Consider the following 21212-nt stretch of genomic DNA (forward strand, 5'->3'; position numbering starts at 1 on the left):
GAAGCGGCTGACACAGCCGAAGACAAAGTAACGTTAGTAGAGTTGATCCTGTTGTGCTCATCGCGAAAAGAAATTCATCATCTTTAGTTGGAAGGGTTCCACAAAGATTATGTTGAGCAAACACGTCCCACCTTTTTCACTACCTACAGCACATGCTGTTGAGTTTGAAGTCGTGCGGGCGACACTATACGAGAGAACGTCTACCAAAGCGAAGGATATGACTCCGGTGGAGCGTACGGGTTTAAACGCCTCATGAAAGTAGCCGACAAGTAAACGATACCATCGCGAAAATATTGTTCGCCAAACCGTGCTTCCCAATATATACAACACTGAGAGGGAGAAAGTTACTGCCGAGCTTAGACATGTCAAGCATTTTGTAGCCACATCCGACCTGATATTTGCAATTGTTTATTAGTTATTTAACTATTTTTTAAGTATATCATTTTGTTAACAAGCCACACTACCTCCTTTGCACATGGCAATATTTACATTTGTTTACAAAAGACATTACCTCCACAAAGACATTACCGCCGTGTGACATTGTTCAAGTCATGCAAGCTATTATGAATGGTTATACTTGAATGGTTACAAGTGATTTTCATACTTTTATATTTCATTGAAAGTACAGTGTGCCAGTTGGTCAATACATCAACAAAAAGCAGTTTATTTGCATTTCCTGCAGTTATTTTCAGCTCCCAATGGTCTGCGGGGGGGAATTATCGTGAATTTGTTATTGAGGTAAAACTTCCCAATTTATGGTGATATTGATTTCAGGTCATATCGCCCAGCCCTACTTATGACCATATGATATTTCAGTTTTTTTAATAAATATGCAAAATTTTCTACACTAGTTTTTTTCTGTCAAGATGGGGTGCTGAGTGTACATTAATGAGAAATTAAATGAACTTTTTTGATTTTGGCAAATGGCTGCAATGACACAAAGTGAAAAATTTAAATGGGTCTGAATACTTTCCGTACCCACTTTACAAAACAAAAGTAAAAATAAATACAAAAAGAAAAAATGTATATAAAAAATAAATAGCAAAATAAATGTGGAAACAAATACAAAACTAAATATATGAATACAGTTAAATATCAATTTTTCGATATTTTATTTGATGTATTTCAATTTGGTTTAATTTTTACTTTTGGGAGTTTTGGTCCTTGAGGTAGTAGAAAAAAGTGTCTTTTTTTTTTAACCCAAATTAATCAAGTTTTGTTACAGCCCAAATTATGTTTTCGTTGTAAATGTATTTGGGTATATCAATTTATGTTAAACATTCCAACTAAGGGTATCAATTGATATTATTGTTAAACTGAATCTTTCTACAGTACGCAGACATCTCATGCTTTGGCATGTTGTCTTGCTCGGCTGGATTAAAAAAAAATAGGTAAGGTAAATCGCCAGTTTGCTCATATAGGGGGAGCTTTTTGCCATTCTAAACTTCATCTTAGGAGGGAGCACTTCCCCTGCAATCATTCTACCGTAACACACAATAGGTTTTTCATTTTTTAAGGTTATCTCCTTACTGTCATTTTAATCTGCTTCACCAAGTGGTTTATATTTGTGTATGCAGGTATTTATTTTGCATGTAAATGAAACAAATGAATCTGTTTTAGACACTTTGACACTGGACACTCAATTTTCATGCCGGGGTAAGTGTAGTTTACCGTGTTTGGGAATTTAACAGACTGCCTTGTGCCTCACTGGGCGTTCTGGCGGGCCGAGGGTGTTTTCTTTTACACGTCCCCGACACACCTGACAATTTAATGACTGAAAGTAGACTAGACTTTTTGCAATTTGAAAACTTCTCTGCATTTGATGGGCTGTAACTTGCGACGTCACTACATCATGAAACTGCAATTCATATTTTGAATCGCCGCCCTAAAGCCAGTGGCCAAGATTTGCCACTTGTGAAATCTTAAGGCAGAATCCCGACCGCTCCGAGTGTGTACTGTGCAGTGGAGACTTGCACAGTTCAATTGGTTTCACACCATTTGATCGGTGCTTTTTTGTAATGGAAAATCAACGGAGGCCAGGTGAAGGCGTTGTGGTGTGGCGCGGAGCCGCTAAGTAACCTGTAATGGAAAAGCAGCACAAGTGCCCACTTAGCAGCGGCCAGTTTTACATTTTCTGCAAGTGGATGTCTTCTTACAGTTACTTATAAGCATACTTTTAATGTGTTGATGTCGTATATGGACTTCAGTGAGTCCGTTTATGCTTCCGCCATGTAGCCCGCGCACCTCCCCTGCATTACATTTGAAGGGAATGAGAGGAGCTGCCTCCATTGGCCAGGAAGCAATTTGGCTGTGTTCACTCCCTCAGCAGCGCAAACGCCTCTTTCTAACTGCGCCCGTCTACGAAAATGCCAAAAGAGAGAAAACTCCACCCATACACATACTGGTATATTCTTTTTGATACAACTCAGAATTGTAAACTCCAACTGGTTTGTTAATAAAAATCTTGACACACGATCAGGGAAGAACATAGAAGCCTGAGAATGTGAGAAGCCAAAATTGAAATTACAATTACAATTCTGAGTCTTCCCCAGTCTTTTTCTATTGTGTACAAATATATTTGTCCATCATGATCCTTTTCGTTTTCTGTTTGGTGTCTGTCGACTTACAAGTGCTGCATTCAGCAGGTGGTTAGGTTTTCTTATGCCTGATACCATTATTAATCTCCCAGTGGCCTATGCATGATTTGATTTAAAGGAGACAGTTGTACGTTTTCTTTGTCTGTATGTCTTGGATGGTCTAGGATTAAAAAAAACGACAACATTTGCAACATCTGCTTTAGTGGCGGTGGTCTCCCTGTGCAATGTTGAGTACGGTTTTTACTACCACGATGACCGGCGCCCGCCTTGTGATTAGGCCAGGCCAGAATCTGAAGGGAAACGTCAGCCTCCACAAAGACAAAGTAAAAGCACAATTCTCACGTGCATTAGAGGATCTCTCCATGTGGTGCATGCAGCGGCCAAACACAAATACCTTCCATACCGCACAACTTTTCCAAACATTTGTGTTGATGGCAGTTATCAGAAGCACACTGCAGCGAGGCTTGCCTTTTAACTTCTGTGCGGTCAGCAAAAAGATTTACCTGGTTGTTTCAATTTCACACTTGATGGGTGGCCTGGCATTTCAGAACTATTTGTATACAAGTGATTTAAACTTTCCATAATCCGTAAAACATTACTGCTTTCTTGTATCAATCGAATGGGTTTAATTTGCATGCCATCTCATTAAGTTTTAACATTCATCACAATTTCCATATCTTTCTTTTCATGTACTCACTATTGTTTTTATCTTTTTTTTTTCTCTTGTTGTCTCCATCTCTCTCTCTCTCTCTCCATTTGTCTACCCCTCAGCTCCTCCTGTCCCGAAACGCTTCTGTTTTTTCCGCAGTAAAAGCCAAGATAAACTTCTTCCGTCCCCCTCCCCCACCTCTGACCCCTCCTCACGGCCCTCCCTCTCTCTCAGCAGACGACTCCGATTCTGGTCGTCCGCTGACATCACGGCAGACGTCGTCACTAGCCAGTCCATCTCTGCCAATGGAGTGTTCTAATACCCTCATCTTCCTCTTCATCTTTTTAAACCATAAACGTCATCATCACCACCAGTCATCATTGCCTTTCAGTGTTTTCCACAAAGACTCACAGCGTGCATGCATATTTCATGAACGCCAACTGGCATGATGTGTTCCTCGAGCATACAAATGATCACATAAAGCACCCACAAAAGAGTTGCCTGTTGCAGATATGGGCAGCCAGTAATACTAGTAAGTTGTGTGTGTGTGTGTGTGTGTGTGTTAATGTGTGTCTAAGAGTGAGCACATGTCCACAGCAAGCTTACCCGCATGCCTCGTTCTTAAAATGTATTTTGTTTGCATTTTACTTCACCCGTTCGCGCTTTGCAGTGTGCTCTGAAATGAGGAGTCTTGCTTGGTAATAAGATCGCTTCTCATTCGAGTCACATTGGATCAGGCCGCTGTTTGTAAATGCGGCTGCTTCACAATGCCTTGCTGCAGTAATTTGTCTTGGATGCAATCAGCACAAGAAATGTTACCGCAGCAACCAGCACCTGCTAACGTATTACCTGTCAGCTCTTTGCTAAACTGGTCTTGTCTGTTTGCTGTGAACAGACACCAACATGTGAGCCGCTGGCTTTAGCCCCAGATAACCTCTCAGGTGACCACCAGCCTCGAGGACTGTATGAAAAAAACATCTATTCACAGGAAAATGTTGCTTTTCATTATGATGCTGAAGTCATGACGTCACAAATATCACCACTGTCTGTATCTGCAGAGAATGTTGTTCATGGGGGCAGATTGGTGGCACATCAAGGGGAGGGAGAGAGCGATTATCAGAATAAGGCATCGACCTTTTTCTTTTTTTTTTTTTTTTTAATCAGGCGGCCAATATGAGATCAATTTTAAACTGTCTGAAATGCTGCTAACGCTGGGTACTCTCTGCACCTTTTGGCTTTAGACTAATAATAATGCATCGGGTTTATATAGCGCTTATGTTTGAAATTAAAACTAAGATAAGTGAGAGTTTAACATTTCAGTTATTTAGAAATTTTGGAAAGCTTTATTTACTGTAGAAAATTATAGGAAGCTATTAAGTTTTCATTTAAATTTTGAAGCCATGCCTTGAATTTTTGGGTGGAATTTTAAATCAAATATCTATATTGTCTAAGATTTAAAGGAAAAAAGTAAACAAAGTAAAAATTTTTACTGGATTTGTCATTTTTTTCTCCACGCTCCAAAAATGTGCATGTTAGGTGTAATTGGAGAAGAATCTAAATTAGCCATAGTTGCGAATGTGAGTTTGAATGGTTGCTCGTTTTTGTGCCCTGTGATTGACGGGGCAAGAGTGATCGTCATCAGCTCGGTTAGACTCTTGACCAAGCTGACCAACAATACCTCAGCACGTCATTTGTGCAGTGTCACAGTGAGCGATTCCAAAATACGTGGTATGTTGTTGTCGCTTTTGAAATGGGGAAAAAAATGTACATGTTTGTAAATTTGCCATTTGTTGGCAAGCTTCTCATTTTTCTAGTAGTCATTAGGCATTATTCTTTCTTGTTAGCATCTGCTTGGTAAAACTAATTTGGTTAGGTTTTATATAACATTTAATTTAGTGTATTGGTTATTCACCCTTTCATGTGGCACCACAAAGAAGCTAACACAACACACTTGTAGAATTAGTTCTGTGGATGGACGGGATAAAGTGTAGTCTCCAGTAATATATCGGTCTATTTAAAATTGATTTAACGAATATGAAAATACATTTAAACTGATGTCTTCTGGCTTGACATTACACTACCATCCAAAAGGTGTAAGAAATCCCAATTTTATGACCACTTTACAGTATTGTGCCGTTTTCTCATGGCAGTTCCAACATTCTCACTCATTTATTCAAACGTTGGCCACTCTATGAAGAGTTTTGGCCTCCACTCTGTCTTCTTGTTCCATTCCAAGCCAGTCTCCCATGTCTATAAAAAAGTCAACGGCAGGATCTTCGTCCAGTCCAAATAACTGTGAGCGTCAGATTCCGCTTCAGCTGTTGAATGATCATCAAATGTGTTCAGCCTTGTAATAACTGTGAATTCATTTTTTTTTGTATGATAAGCAATACTGCATATCTGAGAATTGTGGAGCTGACTGCATCAATTGCAGATACAGTACAACCTTGTACCATGACAATTATTAGACAACATAAAATTCCGATTATTATGTCCAATTAGGATTAAATTCATAATACAAAAGTCAAGGCCAGGCATAATCGTCATGTGGATTCTCAGTGCTCTGCTTGAACAAATCATGCACACAGTCGCATAGCTATCCCTGCATTCTTGCCAAGCTGTGCTTCCTGTTGTTGCTTGAGTCCTATTCATTATCACACCTCTTTGTCTAAAGGATCTGAAATCGTCTTATTTGCTCTGTCATTTGTCAGCAGGTTTGACTGACAGAGGACGAGGGGTCCATCATTGCAGCACACCAGGAGGTAGCAGTGAGAGTGTCAATGGAGAAGATGGACAAGGTGATTAAACATTGCACAAAAAGTAATGGACACGCTTCAAATGCTCCAGTAGTACTTATCCAACTGCAAGTGCTTACTTGCATTGCGAGCCCCGGGGTTGGATTTGTCGTATTGTATAATTATTTGGGTCCAACAGACGGCCAGAAGTTGCAGTCAAGTTACTTATTTATTTTTCACACTTCCCCTCCTTCCCGGCCTTCAAAATAAAAGCGTGACAGCAAACCACTATACAATACAGGTTTGCTATGGCGTATTTCCGGAAGTAGGGAACGCCAGAAAAAGTGCATGAACTGCACCTTGATGTGCTAGCGTCTGAATATACTTGTGGACACAAATTGTTTTGAAACAAGTCGGGGGGGGGTGTCGTTTCAAAAAGACAGCGACAACAATGGATATCGTGCCTGCTACAACCATAAAGGGACCGAGATGACTAGACGATGCATTTCATTTTATTGCGAAAACGATCTGGAAGGTGGCGGCTAAGGTGGAACGTGGGTAGGTAAATTCTTTCACACACAACGCTGCCAAAATAGTTTTGCTTTGCAGCAGCTTTGCAACGAGCTGTGTGCTGCATTCTCTCCTCCGTGTGGGAAACTGCAACATAATGGACCGATCAGAGCAGCAACAAATCCTGATGTGTGCGTTGCATGTGTTGATGTGATGGTCACGTAAATCAATGCAGCAGTTGTGTAAGAAGAGACGTGAGACAGCAACGTGCGTTCAAGCGTGTTTGTATTTTTTTATTGTCACATCACGTAACCCGCGCCTCCCACCTGCAACTGGGGCATACCATTACAAGAGAGGGCTGGGGGGCAATACCACAACCCCAATAACAGCAGTTGTCGCTCGCGCAGACGCGGGAGTAGAAAGAAGCCTAAAAAGAAGCCTTTCACCGAGTAGGCTGAGATGAGCACGTCACACGCATGAGGGCCGATTAGTGGGCCGGACTAAAATCACCTTCCGGCCATGCTTAGTTCAGCCATTTTAAAAAATTTGTCACCCCCACACCTCTGCCCCAAAAATGGGTATCCGGCCGGGCCGGAGGGTCCGACCGGTCCGGCCCAGCTCTGACTATTAATTTATGCATTCAACAAAAAGGAGTCTCAGTTGCACTGTAGAAGAGCTGTACACAGCCACACGCATCTCCTCATGCTGGCCATCAGCTCGGTGACACACTGCTGTGGAATGGCACTCCATTCTTCAATTTAGGGCTGCTCGATTATGAAAAAATATTAAAACCTTTCATGGACAAACTATTATAATGTGCTTCAGGATTTTTTTTCTCAAGTGTTTTTACTACACTTTAGGCTTGGAAAAAAAAATCAGCTTCACTTTTTAAAAAAAATATGCATTTTTCAAGGAGTTGGTGACATGTCCACTAGGGTGGATAACATGCATTTGAAGAACTAATGAAATATGATTGTAAGAAAATAAGTTTATTGACATGTTTTTAACATGTTCCAAATCTGTGAAATGTATTGTAAAAAGATTTAACCAAAGAAAAATGAACTTTTTTTGAAGCACAGATAACAGGCCGACTACTAAATATCAGCCTGCTGCTATGTCTATTTCTTTCTTTCTTTCTTTCTATCTTTCTTTTGTTCTTTCTTTCTTTCTTTCAAATGCACTTTAATACATCAGTACCGCGTGTCTTCAATGGAAAAAGGTTATTTTGTATGGAAATTGGCAAAGCACTCAGGGCACAAAGAGGTTTGATTGGAGCACTCCAGCAGATCTTCGGGAAACAGTTGCATAAAGAAATCTGTTGGGTCTGTTCCCTGCAATCTCCTAAAAAAGGAAGCAGGTCTACCTCCAACTCATTTGTCTTTGCTTTACTAGATATGTCTGCATTTTTTGTGTTCTTGACCTTTCTTAGGTGAGACATTTTCAGCTCCCTAGGCAGTCTTCAGCATCCTCATCTTCCTCAGCTTCCTCAACATCACTGTCACTATTGCTGCCATTTTCTAATTGTCTTTTTTTTTTTCTGGTAACCATTCATCATCACTGTTGCTTTTACCATCCTCACTTGAGTCAGGTGGTATATGGTTGACTATTCTGTTAGCTTTGCTCTATGCTCTGCACCTGACTGCTACAAAACATAAGGATAATGATCCTTACTCTCATATGAGGACAAAAATCAACAAAATATTGCTATAATACAAAAATTAATTGATTTGCTGCGAAAAAGTTACTGTAGATGAAGTATTTTCAAAAATAAGAAAGTTGAAGTCATAGAAATTGTAGTCCAAATATAGCCAGCGATGCCAATTAAATGGACACATCTCCTCAGATCACAAAATCAATACTTGAACATTTTAACAATTATTTTACTCCTTAGTTGTTGCTTGATATCCCAATTTTGTTGTTGTTGTTTTTTTACCTGCAAATCTCTCCAAGAATGGAAGGAATAAATAATAATTCCTTCCCTGCACGGCACATCTGTACCTCTGTCTCCGATCTTGTTTTCGGTAAAAAAAAAAAAAAGGATTTACAAAGGCTGACCAGTAGATGGCAGTGTATGGCAAGACACTCCCGAGTCCACTGTAGTTGCTGATGTGCAACTGTGACATTAAGAGTCATTCATATAGGAGAAAACAATGTTTGAATAGCTGTCCACTGTCCCTAAAAGGGTTTTAATCATGATTATTTTGGTAATAATTGAAAACACGACTATTCAAACGATCATTTATTTTATGGTACAAAACAACAAAATGTTTAAATGTAAAAAAATATATAAAGACATATAAATGTAAGTAAGTTCCTTTTGGACCAAACGAAATTTATCAAAATTAGTTATTATACATTTTTTAAAAAAAGGTGCAAATGTATAAATTCAAGTATGATTTCCTTGTGTAAGGCTCGCCACGGCCATTGATGCCTCACTTCATGAAAATAGACGATAGACGATTACATAGATGGCAAACAATGCGCTCCCGACTATGCTTAGTCAGTCTATTATTTTTAAAGGGACAATGTGTCATTCATTTTAAAAACCCACTATTCATTTCATCAATATGCAAAAAAATATGCTCTATCACATCAATATACCCGTAATTATTTTTATATAATCGTAGGTGAAGTAATCTCTAATTATATTTCGTAGGGCGCGCCTCCCTTGCAGGAGGCTGCCATGTTTTGCTGCCATCTTTGTGCTACGCATACTCAAAGGAGACAAACTTAGCGCACGTACCAATGCAATGCACTTACTTTACTTACCGTACTTACTTTATGACTTGAGGGAATACTAGAAGTCGTTTGTGATGACTATTGGTAGGCTTGCGACGTGTGGTCTCTCGGAGGCACCATAGTTGCATGTGCTTCAAAATGCACGCGCTTCCATCTTAGGCTGTTGCATTCTATTAGTTGATCACTAGATGGCACTGAATTCTACACATTGTCCTTTTAAGTTTCCCGTCTATCATTTATCGCCTACAAAATGTGCGTCAATCATAGGCGAATAGATGGACCGGTACGTCGCATAGGCGGAATGCCCTAACCTAATGAAAGATCGGAATAAAGTGCTTGGGTGACTGAGAACACTTCACAGAGGTCTCGGTAGAACTGCGTTAAAGAGGAGCGTATCCAACTTTTGACAGCAAAATAGCAGGTCATTTGATAAATGCCTGAGGAGAAAATTCTACAAAATAATGCTACAGACTGGCGGCACGGTGCTCGACTGGTTAGCACGTCCGCCTCACAGTTCAGAGGTCGTGGGTTCGATCCCGGCTCCGGCCTCCCTGTGTGGAGTTTGCATGTTCTCCCCGTGCCTGCGTGGGTTTTCTCCGGGTACTCCGTTTACCTCCCACATTCCAAAAACATGCATGGTAAGTTGATTGGACTCTCTAAATTGCCCCTAGGTGTGATTGTGAGTGCGGATGTTTGTCTCTGTGTGCCCTGCGATTGGCTGGCAACCGATTCAGGGTGTCGCCCGCCTGCTGCCCGAAGACTGCTGGGATAGGCTCCAGCACGCCCGCGACCCTTGTGAGGATAAGCGGTATAGATAATGGATGGATGGAATGCTACAGACACTGCTAAACAGGAACTGTTCCGGCGTCCCGTATGTCAGCCAGGAGGAGTGGCCTAGAAGATTAAAAGGACATAAATATTGAGGATAAGCGATTCAGAGAGTGGATGGATGTAGTATATTGAATGCATATAGTATTCACGAGTTCTGAGTTTTAGATTTTGACTTTTGAGATGCACAATAAATGTTCTCAAATGACATTGTCATTTCAAAATAAAGTGCGAAAAGGTAAGCAGTCATAATATGTTGAATAATTTTTTATAGAGTAACTGAAAATATATTGTGACATATCCTTACCGTGATAATGACGGCCTAAATTGTGATTCTTTTTCCATATTGCCCAGCTCTACTGTTCTGTATATGTTTGAAAAAGTTGATGTCAGAGCTCCACACTGAACTCATCCATGTCAACCATACCTATATTGATATGGCTTTGAGCACTGAGACACAGTCATTGTGGATTGTGGAATAGAAAATAGCCCTTCCCAAACTGCTACCACAAAGTTGGAAGCATCTATATGTCAACTATTATTCCTGAAAAAGAGTGTCTTTGAAAGCTAAAAAATAAAAGCCTAAATATTCATTTCTCCTTGCAAGTGGCTGGCAACCAGTCCAGGCTGTACCCCGCCCCTCACCCAAAGTCAGCGGGGATAGGCTCCAGTATACCTGCAACCCTAATGAGGAAAATGGAAGGCTGGATGGATTATTTTCTCCCCAGAGTAAGAATAATCCTGTGTGTGTGTGTGTGTGTGTGTGTGTGTGTGTGCGCGCATGTTTTTCAGGCCTAGCACAGACCCACAAAGCTCTGAGTTCCACCCCGAGCCATCAATCGTCTTCGTTGGCCCTGAGCAGCTGCAGTCCTCAACTGGGACAAGGCACCAGCTGCAGGCTCAGAGGTAGAACACCAGGCCCGCTTAAGAGCAGAACACAAGTGTAGCTGGAGATGTAACCATGCTTTTGCAGGTGTGCTCCTCGATGAAGACACTGAAACCGTATTTGGTCCACGTAGCCACATGGGATGTCGTCCAGGATCAGCTGATTTTAGTCACCACACCTCCAGCTCGAACTCACCAGTCAACTGCAAAGGTACTGACAGTTTGCTCGAGCCAACTCTAATAAAGCCAACATTCAGCAGTGCAGTGGAACATCTTTATTTTAATTCCCCTTAAAGGAAGTCAACCCAAACATTTTTTTTCAGCAATATGTTCCCAGCAGGCCCACTAGTTGAAACACGGCATTCTGATTGATTTTTTTGTGCTTCTGGAATATAAATTAAGCAGCAAAATGCACTCGTTTTTAGCCATCTCTGTGGGCGGCCTTTTTGTCTTCTGTCGACTGAATATGACATCACAACTGCTCACAAGGACCAATCACGGCTGACCTGTTTTCTGAATCTGAGCCGTGATTGGTCGTTGTGAGCAGTTGTGATGTCATTTTCAGTCGACAGAAGACAAAATGGCCGCCCACAGAGATGGCTAAAAACGAGTGCATTTTGCTGCTTAATTTATATTCCAGAAGCGCAGGTGAGCTGTGATTGGTCATTACCTGAGCCCTGAGCAACTGTGATGTCATTTTCAGTCAACAGAAGTGACAAAATGGCCGCCCCCAGAGGTGGCTAAAAACGGGTGCATTTTGCTATATTCCATGAACGCAATATAAATCCGGATGTGGGCCTGAATAGAACATATTGAAAAAAATATGTTTGGGTTGACTTCCACTTTAAGGTGGTTAACACTATTTTACACTGGCACGACCTTTAACGAACTTGTTGTTAATTAAAGTTACGAGAAAATTCCAAGACTGTATAGGTGTATGTTTTTACACTTAACACTCTAAGAGAATATTATTTATTGTGGGAAATTTGGAGGAAACTCTGATCATTTGGACCTTGACTAGCATCCAGCGCGAAACTGTGTTGTTTCACTTATTTCATTATTGAGGTAGATGTTGTTGTGTTGCCTTTTGAACACGACGAATGTGCAAGACTATTCCAAAACGTTTTGTATTTTAGATGCTTCCGACTGTCACCTCCGGTCAACGAGCCTGTCCAGCGATGATGTTAGGGGTCTCAGCCAATCACAGCAGACCTTATCACGCAGCGCAACCCTCCCGTACGATCAAGCACCCCAGCGGGCCCAACCACAGCGTGAAGGCGGGATTAGGAGTAGGGCTCGCCCGTCCTCTCCTGGAAGTGAGATGGTCACTCTGGAGGAGTTTCTGCAAGAGAGCAACCTGAAGTCACCACAACCGGTGAGAGGGATATTCATCAGTGTTGCTTGTAGCCGTTTTGCATACTGTCTGTATTTTACATACATAAATATTGTCCTGTGTTTTCCAATGCGTATATACGCCTCAGATCTGGTTTTGAATAATGTATTATAGCTTTAAACCCACAGCAGATGTCTACCCTGCAAAGTGAGAACAAGTAACTAATCCCATTATCGTAAAGAAATTGTTTGAGTTGACTACTCCTTTAAATTCGGTATTTCAGAGTGACTATTGTTTTTTGTCGGTGCAGTTTTGATGGACACTTGTGGAGATGTTTTCATTTAATCGTGCAATTTTGTATTATCGGCATGGTTATAGCACACTGTTGAGTGCTGTCACTTCACAAGAAGGCGGCCCTGGGTTCTAATCTGTCAGCTCAAGCATATCTCTGCACTTGTGTGGGTTCACTCACTCATGAAAACATCATCCAATTGTCTTAAAACCTACTACGGGTGTAACGGTACACGTGGGTGTATTAATACGTTTTGGTATGGCATGTTCGGTTCGGTCCACTTGCGTTCGGTTCGGTCCACTTATTAGCGCGATCTTACGCATGACCGCTAATGACTGTTGCACATGGGAGAGGAAGGCGGCTTCACTAAACAGGAGCCAGGCCGCCAGAAGCCGTGATAAATCATAAATGCATGGATAAATGGCTTATTATGGCATACCCAAACAAGCCATAGCTCGAAGATCCCCCGTACACTGCGGTCTCCTGTTTGGGAACATTCTAGCTTTCCTGTTAAAATCGCAGAGGGGGAAAGGTACGTGTACAAGTCCCAAAGTTGTGTACCGACATTGCTACATAAGATCGGCGGCTATGTTGCAAGGTAACACGTCTAACATAATAACGAATATCCGACTTTGAATGTTTCTTAGACGAGGGAGCAAGCATTATTTTTAGCCCAAAACAAAGTACAACAGCTCTGTTCTTTGTTCTCCGCTGCTTCTCTCGCTAGCCGTACGATGTAACTTCTGAAACATCACAACTCAGCAAAACACAAATCCGAACATAACACAGATAACCCAATTCGTTACAATATGCTGTTGAACATAAAGACTTTAAAGTTACTGTATTTCATTATAAAAAGTTTTAATACAGTTAGCAATAATTGTAACTGTTATTGTATGGATTTTTTTTCATCACAAAAAGTGTATATGTACTGTAATGACAACTTGTCTTTAACTTGAATACTTAGATGTGTCATAGTCATAGGCTGTTGCTGCTGAGTGTTTAAAGATTTCAGTGTCTTAATAATTTACAAAATTAAGAGATCTTTATTGTTAGTGTATTTTTTATTCTGGTGTAATTTCTTAGAATAACACCCGAATGGTTTGCTTTTATTTTTTTTCTAAAAAAAAAAAAATGTACCATTTATTTGTCATCTTTTCAAAATAAACATATTTAAAAAAAAAAAATAATAAAATTGTACCGAAAATATACCGAACCGAAGTTTCCAAGAAACCGAACCGAAATGTGATTTCGCGTACCGTTACACCCCTAAAACCTACCGTATATGTTCGGTTACCTGAAGGTGGGAAAGGTTGTCTTGTGTCATCCCTGGGACTGACTAATGATCAGCCTACTGGTAAGTTTTACAGAAAGTGGATGGGTTATTATTGTAGTAATAGTTTCAAATGGTGTTGAATTATACTGCATTATACTGAGAAATGAACATACTGTATTTTGGTTGCCTCGTTTAGCTACATAGTGGTTAAATATTTGGCCAAGATCATAATGATTGCTTTTGATTGACACTGTCAGATATGAATATTTTAACATCACATTGTTGCGTTTGAAGTTTGCAGTGGTTGTATCAGTTCGAGTCTGAGTGGACGCTGGCATGACTGGTTGCCACTGCACACCGGTACCCACTTAGTTTTATGGTTTTATTGTTCTTAATCAGAATCAGATTTATTGGCCAAGTGTGGGAAAACACGCATGGATTTGTCTTCCCTGTTACAAGCCGGTCAAAGAAACATAAACAATAATAATGACAGGGAGACAGAATGGGAAGTCTGGTGCTTCACTGCTTAGCGACACGAGATCTTAGTTGTGGAAGGAAACTAAAGAGGAGGGAATAAAAAACATACTCTAAGCATTCTCCTTGAAGGGGAGCATTGCTTGAGACTGGAAAAAAAAATCAGAATATATATTTAATAAAACATCACAACAGAACTCTGAGACATGCACATGTGGAAGATGGGGAAGGAAAAAAGCATGACCCCCAGGCGCTCTGGATAGCAGCCAAGCCACTTCAGGCTTTACCCGCAGCGCACCTGGGGCCATCACAGGGAGGGTTGCGGGAAAGCCAATAAAGACAATGAAGTATCGGGAATGTGTACGCATTGTGTGGAGTAGTGGGTTGTGTAAGCGTAAAGTACGTGTCGATGTCCCTGCTAGTACGTCAAAACATATCGCGTCGCTTCCAGGAGAAAGTCCAGATAACAGTTGTTTTGGGAACAATAATATCAGTCGACCTCGAGTTTTGCCGGTGCCTCTCAGAGGGCACTAATTAGCCAAATTGGCAATACATTTTTCAATGTCTCCATGTTGTTTACCATTTACGCAGTGTCTCAAGATTGAGTTCACTCGTCGCCTGAGTCCGAGTGTTGACCGCTCGCCACACACCATCCAGACACACCGGCAGCTTGTTCACTACCAATAAAGCTGCTCCCGTCGGCTGACTTTTTACCATCTAACAGGAACTGCCGACTCCAAACCGCAGAATACCTTTTATCAGAATTCTAATAATGTAGATGTCTTCCACAATGGACAGGATAGATGGACGCACCATCTTCTATGTAATCGAGAGATTCACGGTGTAGCTGTCGCTGTCCACGCTACCAGCTTTTCACGCTACCAGCTTTTCACGCTACAATCTTCTCAGTTGTGTTGATGGACCAGCTGACCAAATCCGTGGTTAGGTTTTCGTAAGAAATGCCGCAGGAGACTTGAGTAATAGTTAAGACACAAGACTACGCGAGACAAATGTTCGTTTTAATACAGTCATGAGTTTTTGCACACGTTTGTGAGTTTGTCTTATTAGTTTCCGTGTTCTGTGTTCTGATGGCTAATGTTAGCTTATCTACTGCATCTCTGGCTCAATATGGTCGCTATGTTGAGCAACAAGTTTTAAATCTTTTTTATGCTTCTCTGGACTCTGCCATCATTCTGCCACCAACCTGTGATTGGACTAATTCAGTACACAGCCGCTGAGCTCCGTTGGATCTTTTGGCACTGGCATGAGCCTCCAGCGCCACCGGCGCTGCTCCAGCATCCGGGCATCGCTTGCTTGCCTCGCCGGAGATACATCCATTGTAGTTCAGCTCCACACGAGCAATAAAATCCACTTGGTCCACTTCCTTCGCCCTCCCACTAACTCCAAACAGACTGTTGATCACAGAGTTTTAGCCAGCCTTGCTAGGTCGCCCATTACAACTGTCAAACATGACAACACTGCGTAACGCTTCGAACTACTGAACATTCGCTCACTCACGAATAAGCATCATCTCATACGGAATCTTCTCCCTGACCAAAACCTGAATTTTCTTTTTTTAACAGAAATTTGGCCGCAACCAAATGACTTGACAACTTAACGACTCCACTTCTTTTAACTTCGTTGACACGCCCCATCCCCGTGGCAATGGCCGTGGAGGAGGTTGTGTGGTAATTCACCGCGAGAAGTGGAAAGCACTGCTAGTATCGGACCCTGTATTTGACTTGTTCAAATGTTCTGCCTTAAAGTGTACCTCCACCAGCTCACTTCAAGGTATTGATGGGGAAATGGAGCAATATTGTTAAGTTTGATCATTATCTGGTGTTCTCATCTTTGTGTCTTGTATTTGCCAAAACAATGCCCCCGCACCCCCCTGGTTAATTTTACGACAAGATGCCATTTTAGAAACGGACGTGACGTCAGGTCATTGACTGGGATTTCCCTTGCACCCGCCAGTTGCTATTGAAATATAGGCCAGCTTGTTGTTGTTGACATATTGTTGTTGATAGAATGGCCGAAAGTCAAGAAGAAATGGGCCAACAGGGATATTTATTTGAGCCAGAAAGGTCCTCGGATTCAGAATCCGGCAATGAAAATGGTGAGACTGACTCAGATTCATCAGACGAAGAAAATGAAATTTAGGTAATTAAAACATTAAAAAGGTCAAAGACCTCTGAAAGTGTCGATCAAAACTGAGTAGTCTATTACTATATTTGTTAGCGTAGACAATTTAATATAGCTCTTCTGTTGGATATCATTGTATTGTGCAAGTAGTCATAATGGGGCTGGTTGGTGTATTCGTAATTGTACTTCAGCCATTAGCAACTATCTTTAAAATGGATATGGCGTATTTCTTGTTCAAAATTTCTATGTTCAGGGATTTTGGATAATATACATTTGTTGTGTGTGTGACTGTTTGTGACTGTGTTTTGGCTTGGGTCCTTGACTCCTTACTGTTGTCAGTTGCTATGGCTCTTTATGTCAACTATATTTTTGTCATATAGGATTAGGCATGGCGTGTTGCCTGGGTCCAAATTCTGCTCTTTCACATCACATGCAGCATCTAACTAGAAAAAAGAAAACACATTATAATGTATTTACCTTTAGTTTAAAGTCATGGTCCGTTCCTCTGCGCACCAACAACGGCCAAGAAAACATAGTTTTATACACCAAACATGAGCTTAAATCATATAAACTGCTAGATTTAAACGTACTGCTTGCTGACATCCTTACTCAGAATGCTGAGTTTCACTGTTGTCAAGATGTATGGTTTTCAGCTGAGCAAACCTAATTTGCTGTCATACTCAAGTTTTATGATTGTACTTCCCGACAAGTCTAATTTGTTCTGAGGCTAAATCTTGCCTGCAAATCAACTGTTACATTCCAGCCTTTCATCCACATTTGTGACCTTGTCTGAAATCGGAGTTAGAATCTCCTAAACCACAGGTGTCAAACTCAAGGCCCGGGGGCCAGATCCGGCCCGCGACATCTTTTTATGTGGCCCTCGAAGGCAAATCGTGTGTATTGACGATGTGTTTCTTTGAAATTGTCTTCACTGTTAACACAACATATGAGATATTGCAAGCATTTGTTACAAATCCCTCCTTTACATTGAAAAATAGTTGAACAAACTATTTACTGGCTTCTGATTTCAAAACTAGCTATCCATCAATTTATTGTGTATATGTGATGGTATTTACATGTGTTCACAGTCGTAACGGCCCTCCGAGGGACCCCGAAACAATAATGTGGCCCGCGACGAAAAATGAGTTTGACACCCCTGCCCTAAACATTCACAGTCTCACTGAACATAAAACCTGTCATTATTCTTACGATAGTCTAGTGGAAAAATTTTGTGGTATTCAGATGAGAATCCGATAAAATGGGCAATACTGAATTGATAAGATTAGTGAATGGAATGAACACTTGGTCTCCTTCATTGCTTCAAAGGGTTTTCCGTTGTCTTTGTAACTTGATTGATCAGTTTAATCCGAATCACCTTCACTGGACAAGTATGTAAAAACACACAAGGAATTTGTCTCCGGTCGCTCATAAGCTACACTAGTATTGTAGTAACAAGCAACTACGATAAAGACATGACACAAGTATGGAAAGTCAATGTAAATATACTGTAGATAAAGTTTGTGCAGTAGTACCACCCGATGACAGCTGTGCAACAATCTGCAGAGTCATCAAGCAGAGATAAAGTGATCATCGGTGCGGTACTTCTATTAATTACTATGACGGTTGTGCAAATAATCGTTGCACCGTTTTTAAGAGAGCGGTAGCAGTAAGTGGAATGCAATTATGCAGAAAGTCCTTGATCACTTTTTACACATATGAATATTCGGGTGGAAAGATTTTTACAATGACTGGAACTAAATGTTTTTGTTCTCGATTAGGTTTCACCAGGAAGCAGAGAGGACTTAATGACGGAATACTTCACCAGAAGTCCGGCCTCCTCAGGTCCCACCAGCAGAGAGCAGGTCACCCCCACCAGCTATGTCACGCCCACCGTACATGCATCTCACCAGAGGTCTGGCCAAAGTGTGAAGCCATCTTCTCGGCAGCCGGTTGGCCAATGCCAGGCCTCTGGCCGACCTATGAGCCAGAGAATCAACCAGTCGCTGAGCAGGACGTTCAGCCTGGCCTCTGCTGATTTGCTCCGCTCCAATGGGCCAGACAGTTTTCATGGAAATGAGGGCTCTCCAAACCAATCAGACACGGTGGTTCGGAGGCAAGGAGGAGGGGCTAACGGAAGAGAGAGGCCGCTGTCTGCTCGCTTGGCCGGCTCAACCAATCAACACAGAGACAGCAGCGTCCCGAACTCACCCATTCACCATTCGTCTTCTCTCACGCTGCAGACGGACAGATATGTGGAGAGAGAGCGCGATAGAGGACGGACTCCAGTGTCACATAACGGCCCCTCATCATCTTACCATCACCGTGGGGAGGTTGCCATGGTAACCCCCGTGAGGGCTGTGCCCACCGTTCAGCCGGACGATGCCTTGGAACATGGAGAGGTGTTCGGGGAGGAGCGCGCAGGTGACTCGTCCCAGCAAAAGAAAGAGAATGAGAGGGTGAGGTGCAACTCTGTGGAACGCTCAAAAAGCACACCCGCTTCCCCTGACCCCAACAACGACCCCCAGACTGTGTGGTATGAGTACGGCTGCGTCTAAACAGTGAAGCCAAGACAAATATTGGCTTGGGTGCGCGTCTAAAATTGGGGACACGCACCACGGTCTACTTTCTGGAGCTTCTCGTTGACTGAAACTGTTAGACATAAATATCCAGCCTTCCCAGTTTCTCGAATGTGCTCGGTCATAGTAACCCTCACAAGTAAACACCTTCAACTGGAAGTCTGGGAACGAAGCCGGATTTTTAAAATGGCTCCCCAGTTGAACTTTCATTTCAAAGGCCGATGCTTCTGTTTTGGGTCCAAACTGAACCACTGCATCGGTAGTCCATGGCGGATTGCTATGCCAGCATGCACTCGGTTATTCTCACTCTACTGACACTGTAATCCGGCAAACAGTTTGGACCCACCATGGGATTCAATTTCGGGATGCAGAAGCCACCAAAGCTGTGACAAGTGACTTCAATGTATTTAACCTGGTTTTGGCTTCCTTGGACCAATAGTCTAGAGCTTGTGTTACTACAAAGTGAGTGCTTGAAGTACACTTCATTCATCTAGTGACATGCGAAATAGTAAACATGAAGTATCCTCCCAAACAAACACAGGAAAAGGTGAGCAGAGAGTGGTGGTGATGCCGCAGTGGGTGTGGATTGACAGAGGCAGTGAGTATGCTGTGAATAAGTGGGATGCTGAGAGGCCTGGGAGGGAGGAATGTGCGGACAGCAAAACAAACAGTGGAGATCGGAAGCATTCTCTACATGCAACACTGATATTTGACTGCAAATGATGCTCAGCCTGTGTCAACACTACGCCACATTTCAAGCAAGGAGGACAGAGGAGTTCAGCAAGCCACCAAAGGGTTAACCTGGATTGACTGGCCTTGTGATCGCTGTGACAGAAACCGGATGTGAATTGTGACACGTCAATTCAATGTGAATTCAAACAACTATGCAGCGGTTGGGTGTCCACTGTGGTTAGTGCCCCAACCAAACGCACCAAATATACAGTGGATTATTTTGGTACACTTCCCAACAGTAGAACAAAATGGGACCAAACTGATACCCAACTCTATTGCTTTGTGCTGTGTGTTCAACCCCCCCATACGTTAGTCAATTACATATAGAAATATAAATGTGAGGGTGGTGGTTGAAGTGTTGTTGAACATTTAGCTACATCATGTTGATCAATGAAATCTGTTCTGCAAGTTCAATGCAGTTAAATACACCAAGTGTTTGACAGATTATTCCCTTGCTAAACACATTTATGTCATAAGAACAAAATGACTGAAAGTGTAGCATAGTTGCAACTTTTTTGGTTCAATCTACTTTGTTTTCCATCGGGTGCATGTGTCTACAGTGAATATAAAACATCTACACACACTTGTGTATAAATTAAAAATGATGGAAGTAAGAGTAACAGTAAATGCACAGACTTACTCCCATTCATCATGAGTTTGAATAAATGGTGAATTTTGAACATAGCCACATCCGCACTTATAAGGGGGTGTGCACACTTGTGCAACCACTTTGTCACAGTTTTTCTCTTTTTTTTTTTTTTTTTATCTTTCTTACCTCGTAAAAAAATGTCTCTCAGCGGTGGGAAACTTTTTGAAATGAACACAAAAACCTGGTGTTTGGACATGGGTGTGTAGGTGTGTTTTTTTTTTTTATCCATTGTGTGTGTGCGCGCGTATGTGAGCATGCATATTATATATATATATATATATATATTATATATATATATATATATATATATTATATATATATATATATATATATATATATTATATATATATATATATATATATATATATATATATATATTAGGGCTGTCAAAATTAAAGCATTAACTATGGAGATTAATTTAAATTTCATAACGCACTAAAATAAGTTAACACAGTTTTATTTACTTCCTGTATCAGCTGACCTCTGCTCACTATGCAGCCATACTTAGAGGAGAGTCACTGTCGCAAAGGTGGACTTTTAAGTAGTTTTACTTTAAAAAGTTGCTTCACGGCTCATTGGAGAAATCCAAAATAATTTGTACACTTTGCACAGCCAAATTCAATTCATATTAGTTGTATGTCTTTGGTGTATCGTTCAACTGTTGTATTTTACTGGAAAAGAATCTTATTCAGGGATCAAAGAAAGCTATTAGAACCGTCTTTGAATCTTTTTTTCCACATTTCCACAAGATTTTACTCAAGTAAATAACGGTTCCAAGCTTCGTAAAAAACTAGT

General features: G+C 41.3%; 1 protein-coding gene across 6 annotated transcripts in view; it reads left to right on the top strand.

Moving 5' to 3' along the window:
• Positions 1-20685, top strand: part of ccdc88c (coiled-coil and HOOK domain protein 88C) — a 65330-nt gene extending 44645 nt beyond the window's left edge. For 2 of the 6 annotated variants that reach the window (XM_086049692.1, XM_086049694.1), the window contains exons 27-31: positions 5958-6044; positions 10851-10964; positions 11032-11154; positions 12080-12318; positions 18239-20685. In XM_086049692.1, the coding sequence (XP_085905818.1) occupies positions 5958-6044; positions 10851-10964; positions 11032-11154; positions 12080-12318; positions 18239-19015 (1340 nt within the window). In that variant the 3' untranslated portion in view covers positions 19016-20685. Of the gene's footprint in view, positions 1-3368; positions 3779-5957; positions 6045-10850; positions 10965-11031; positions 11155-12079; positions 12319-18238 lie in introns of those variants that run through there. The other 4 variants (XM_086049693.1, XR_015089330.1, XR_015089331.1 and 1 more) reach the window with 4 other exon arrangements.
• Positions 20686-21212: the final 527 nt, after the last annotated feature.

This window comes from Filicampus tigris, chromosome 13, assembly GCF_054856515.1.
Source record: "Filicampus tigris isolate MCC_2025a chromosome 13, RoL_Ftig_1.0, whole genome shotgun sequence".
Lineage (NCBI taxonomy): Eukaryota > Metazoa > Chordata > Actinopteri > Syngnathiformes > Syngnathidae > Filicampus > Filicampus tigris.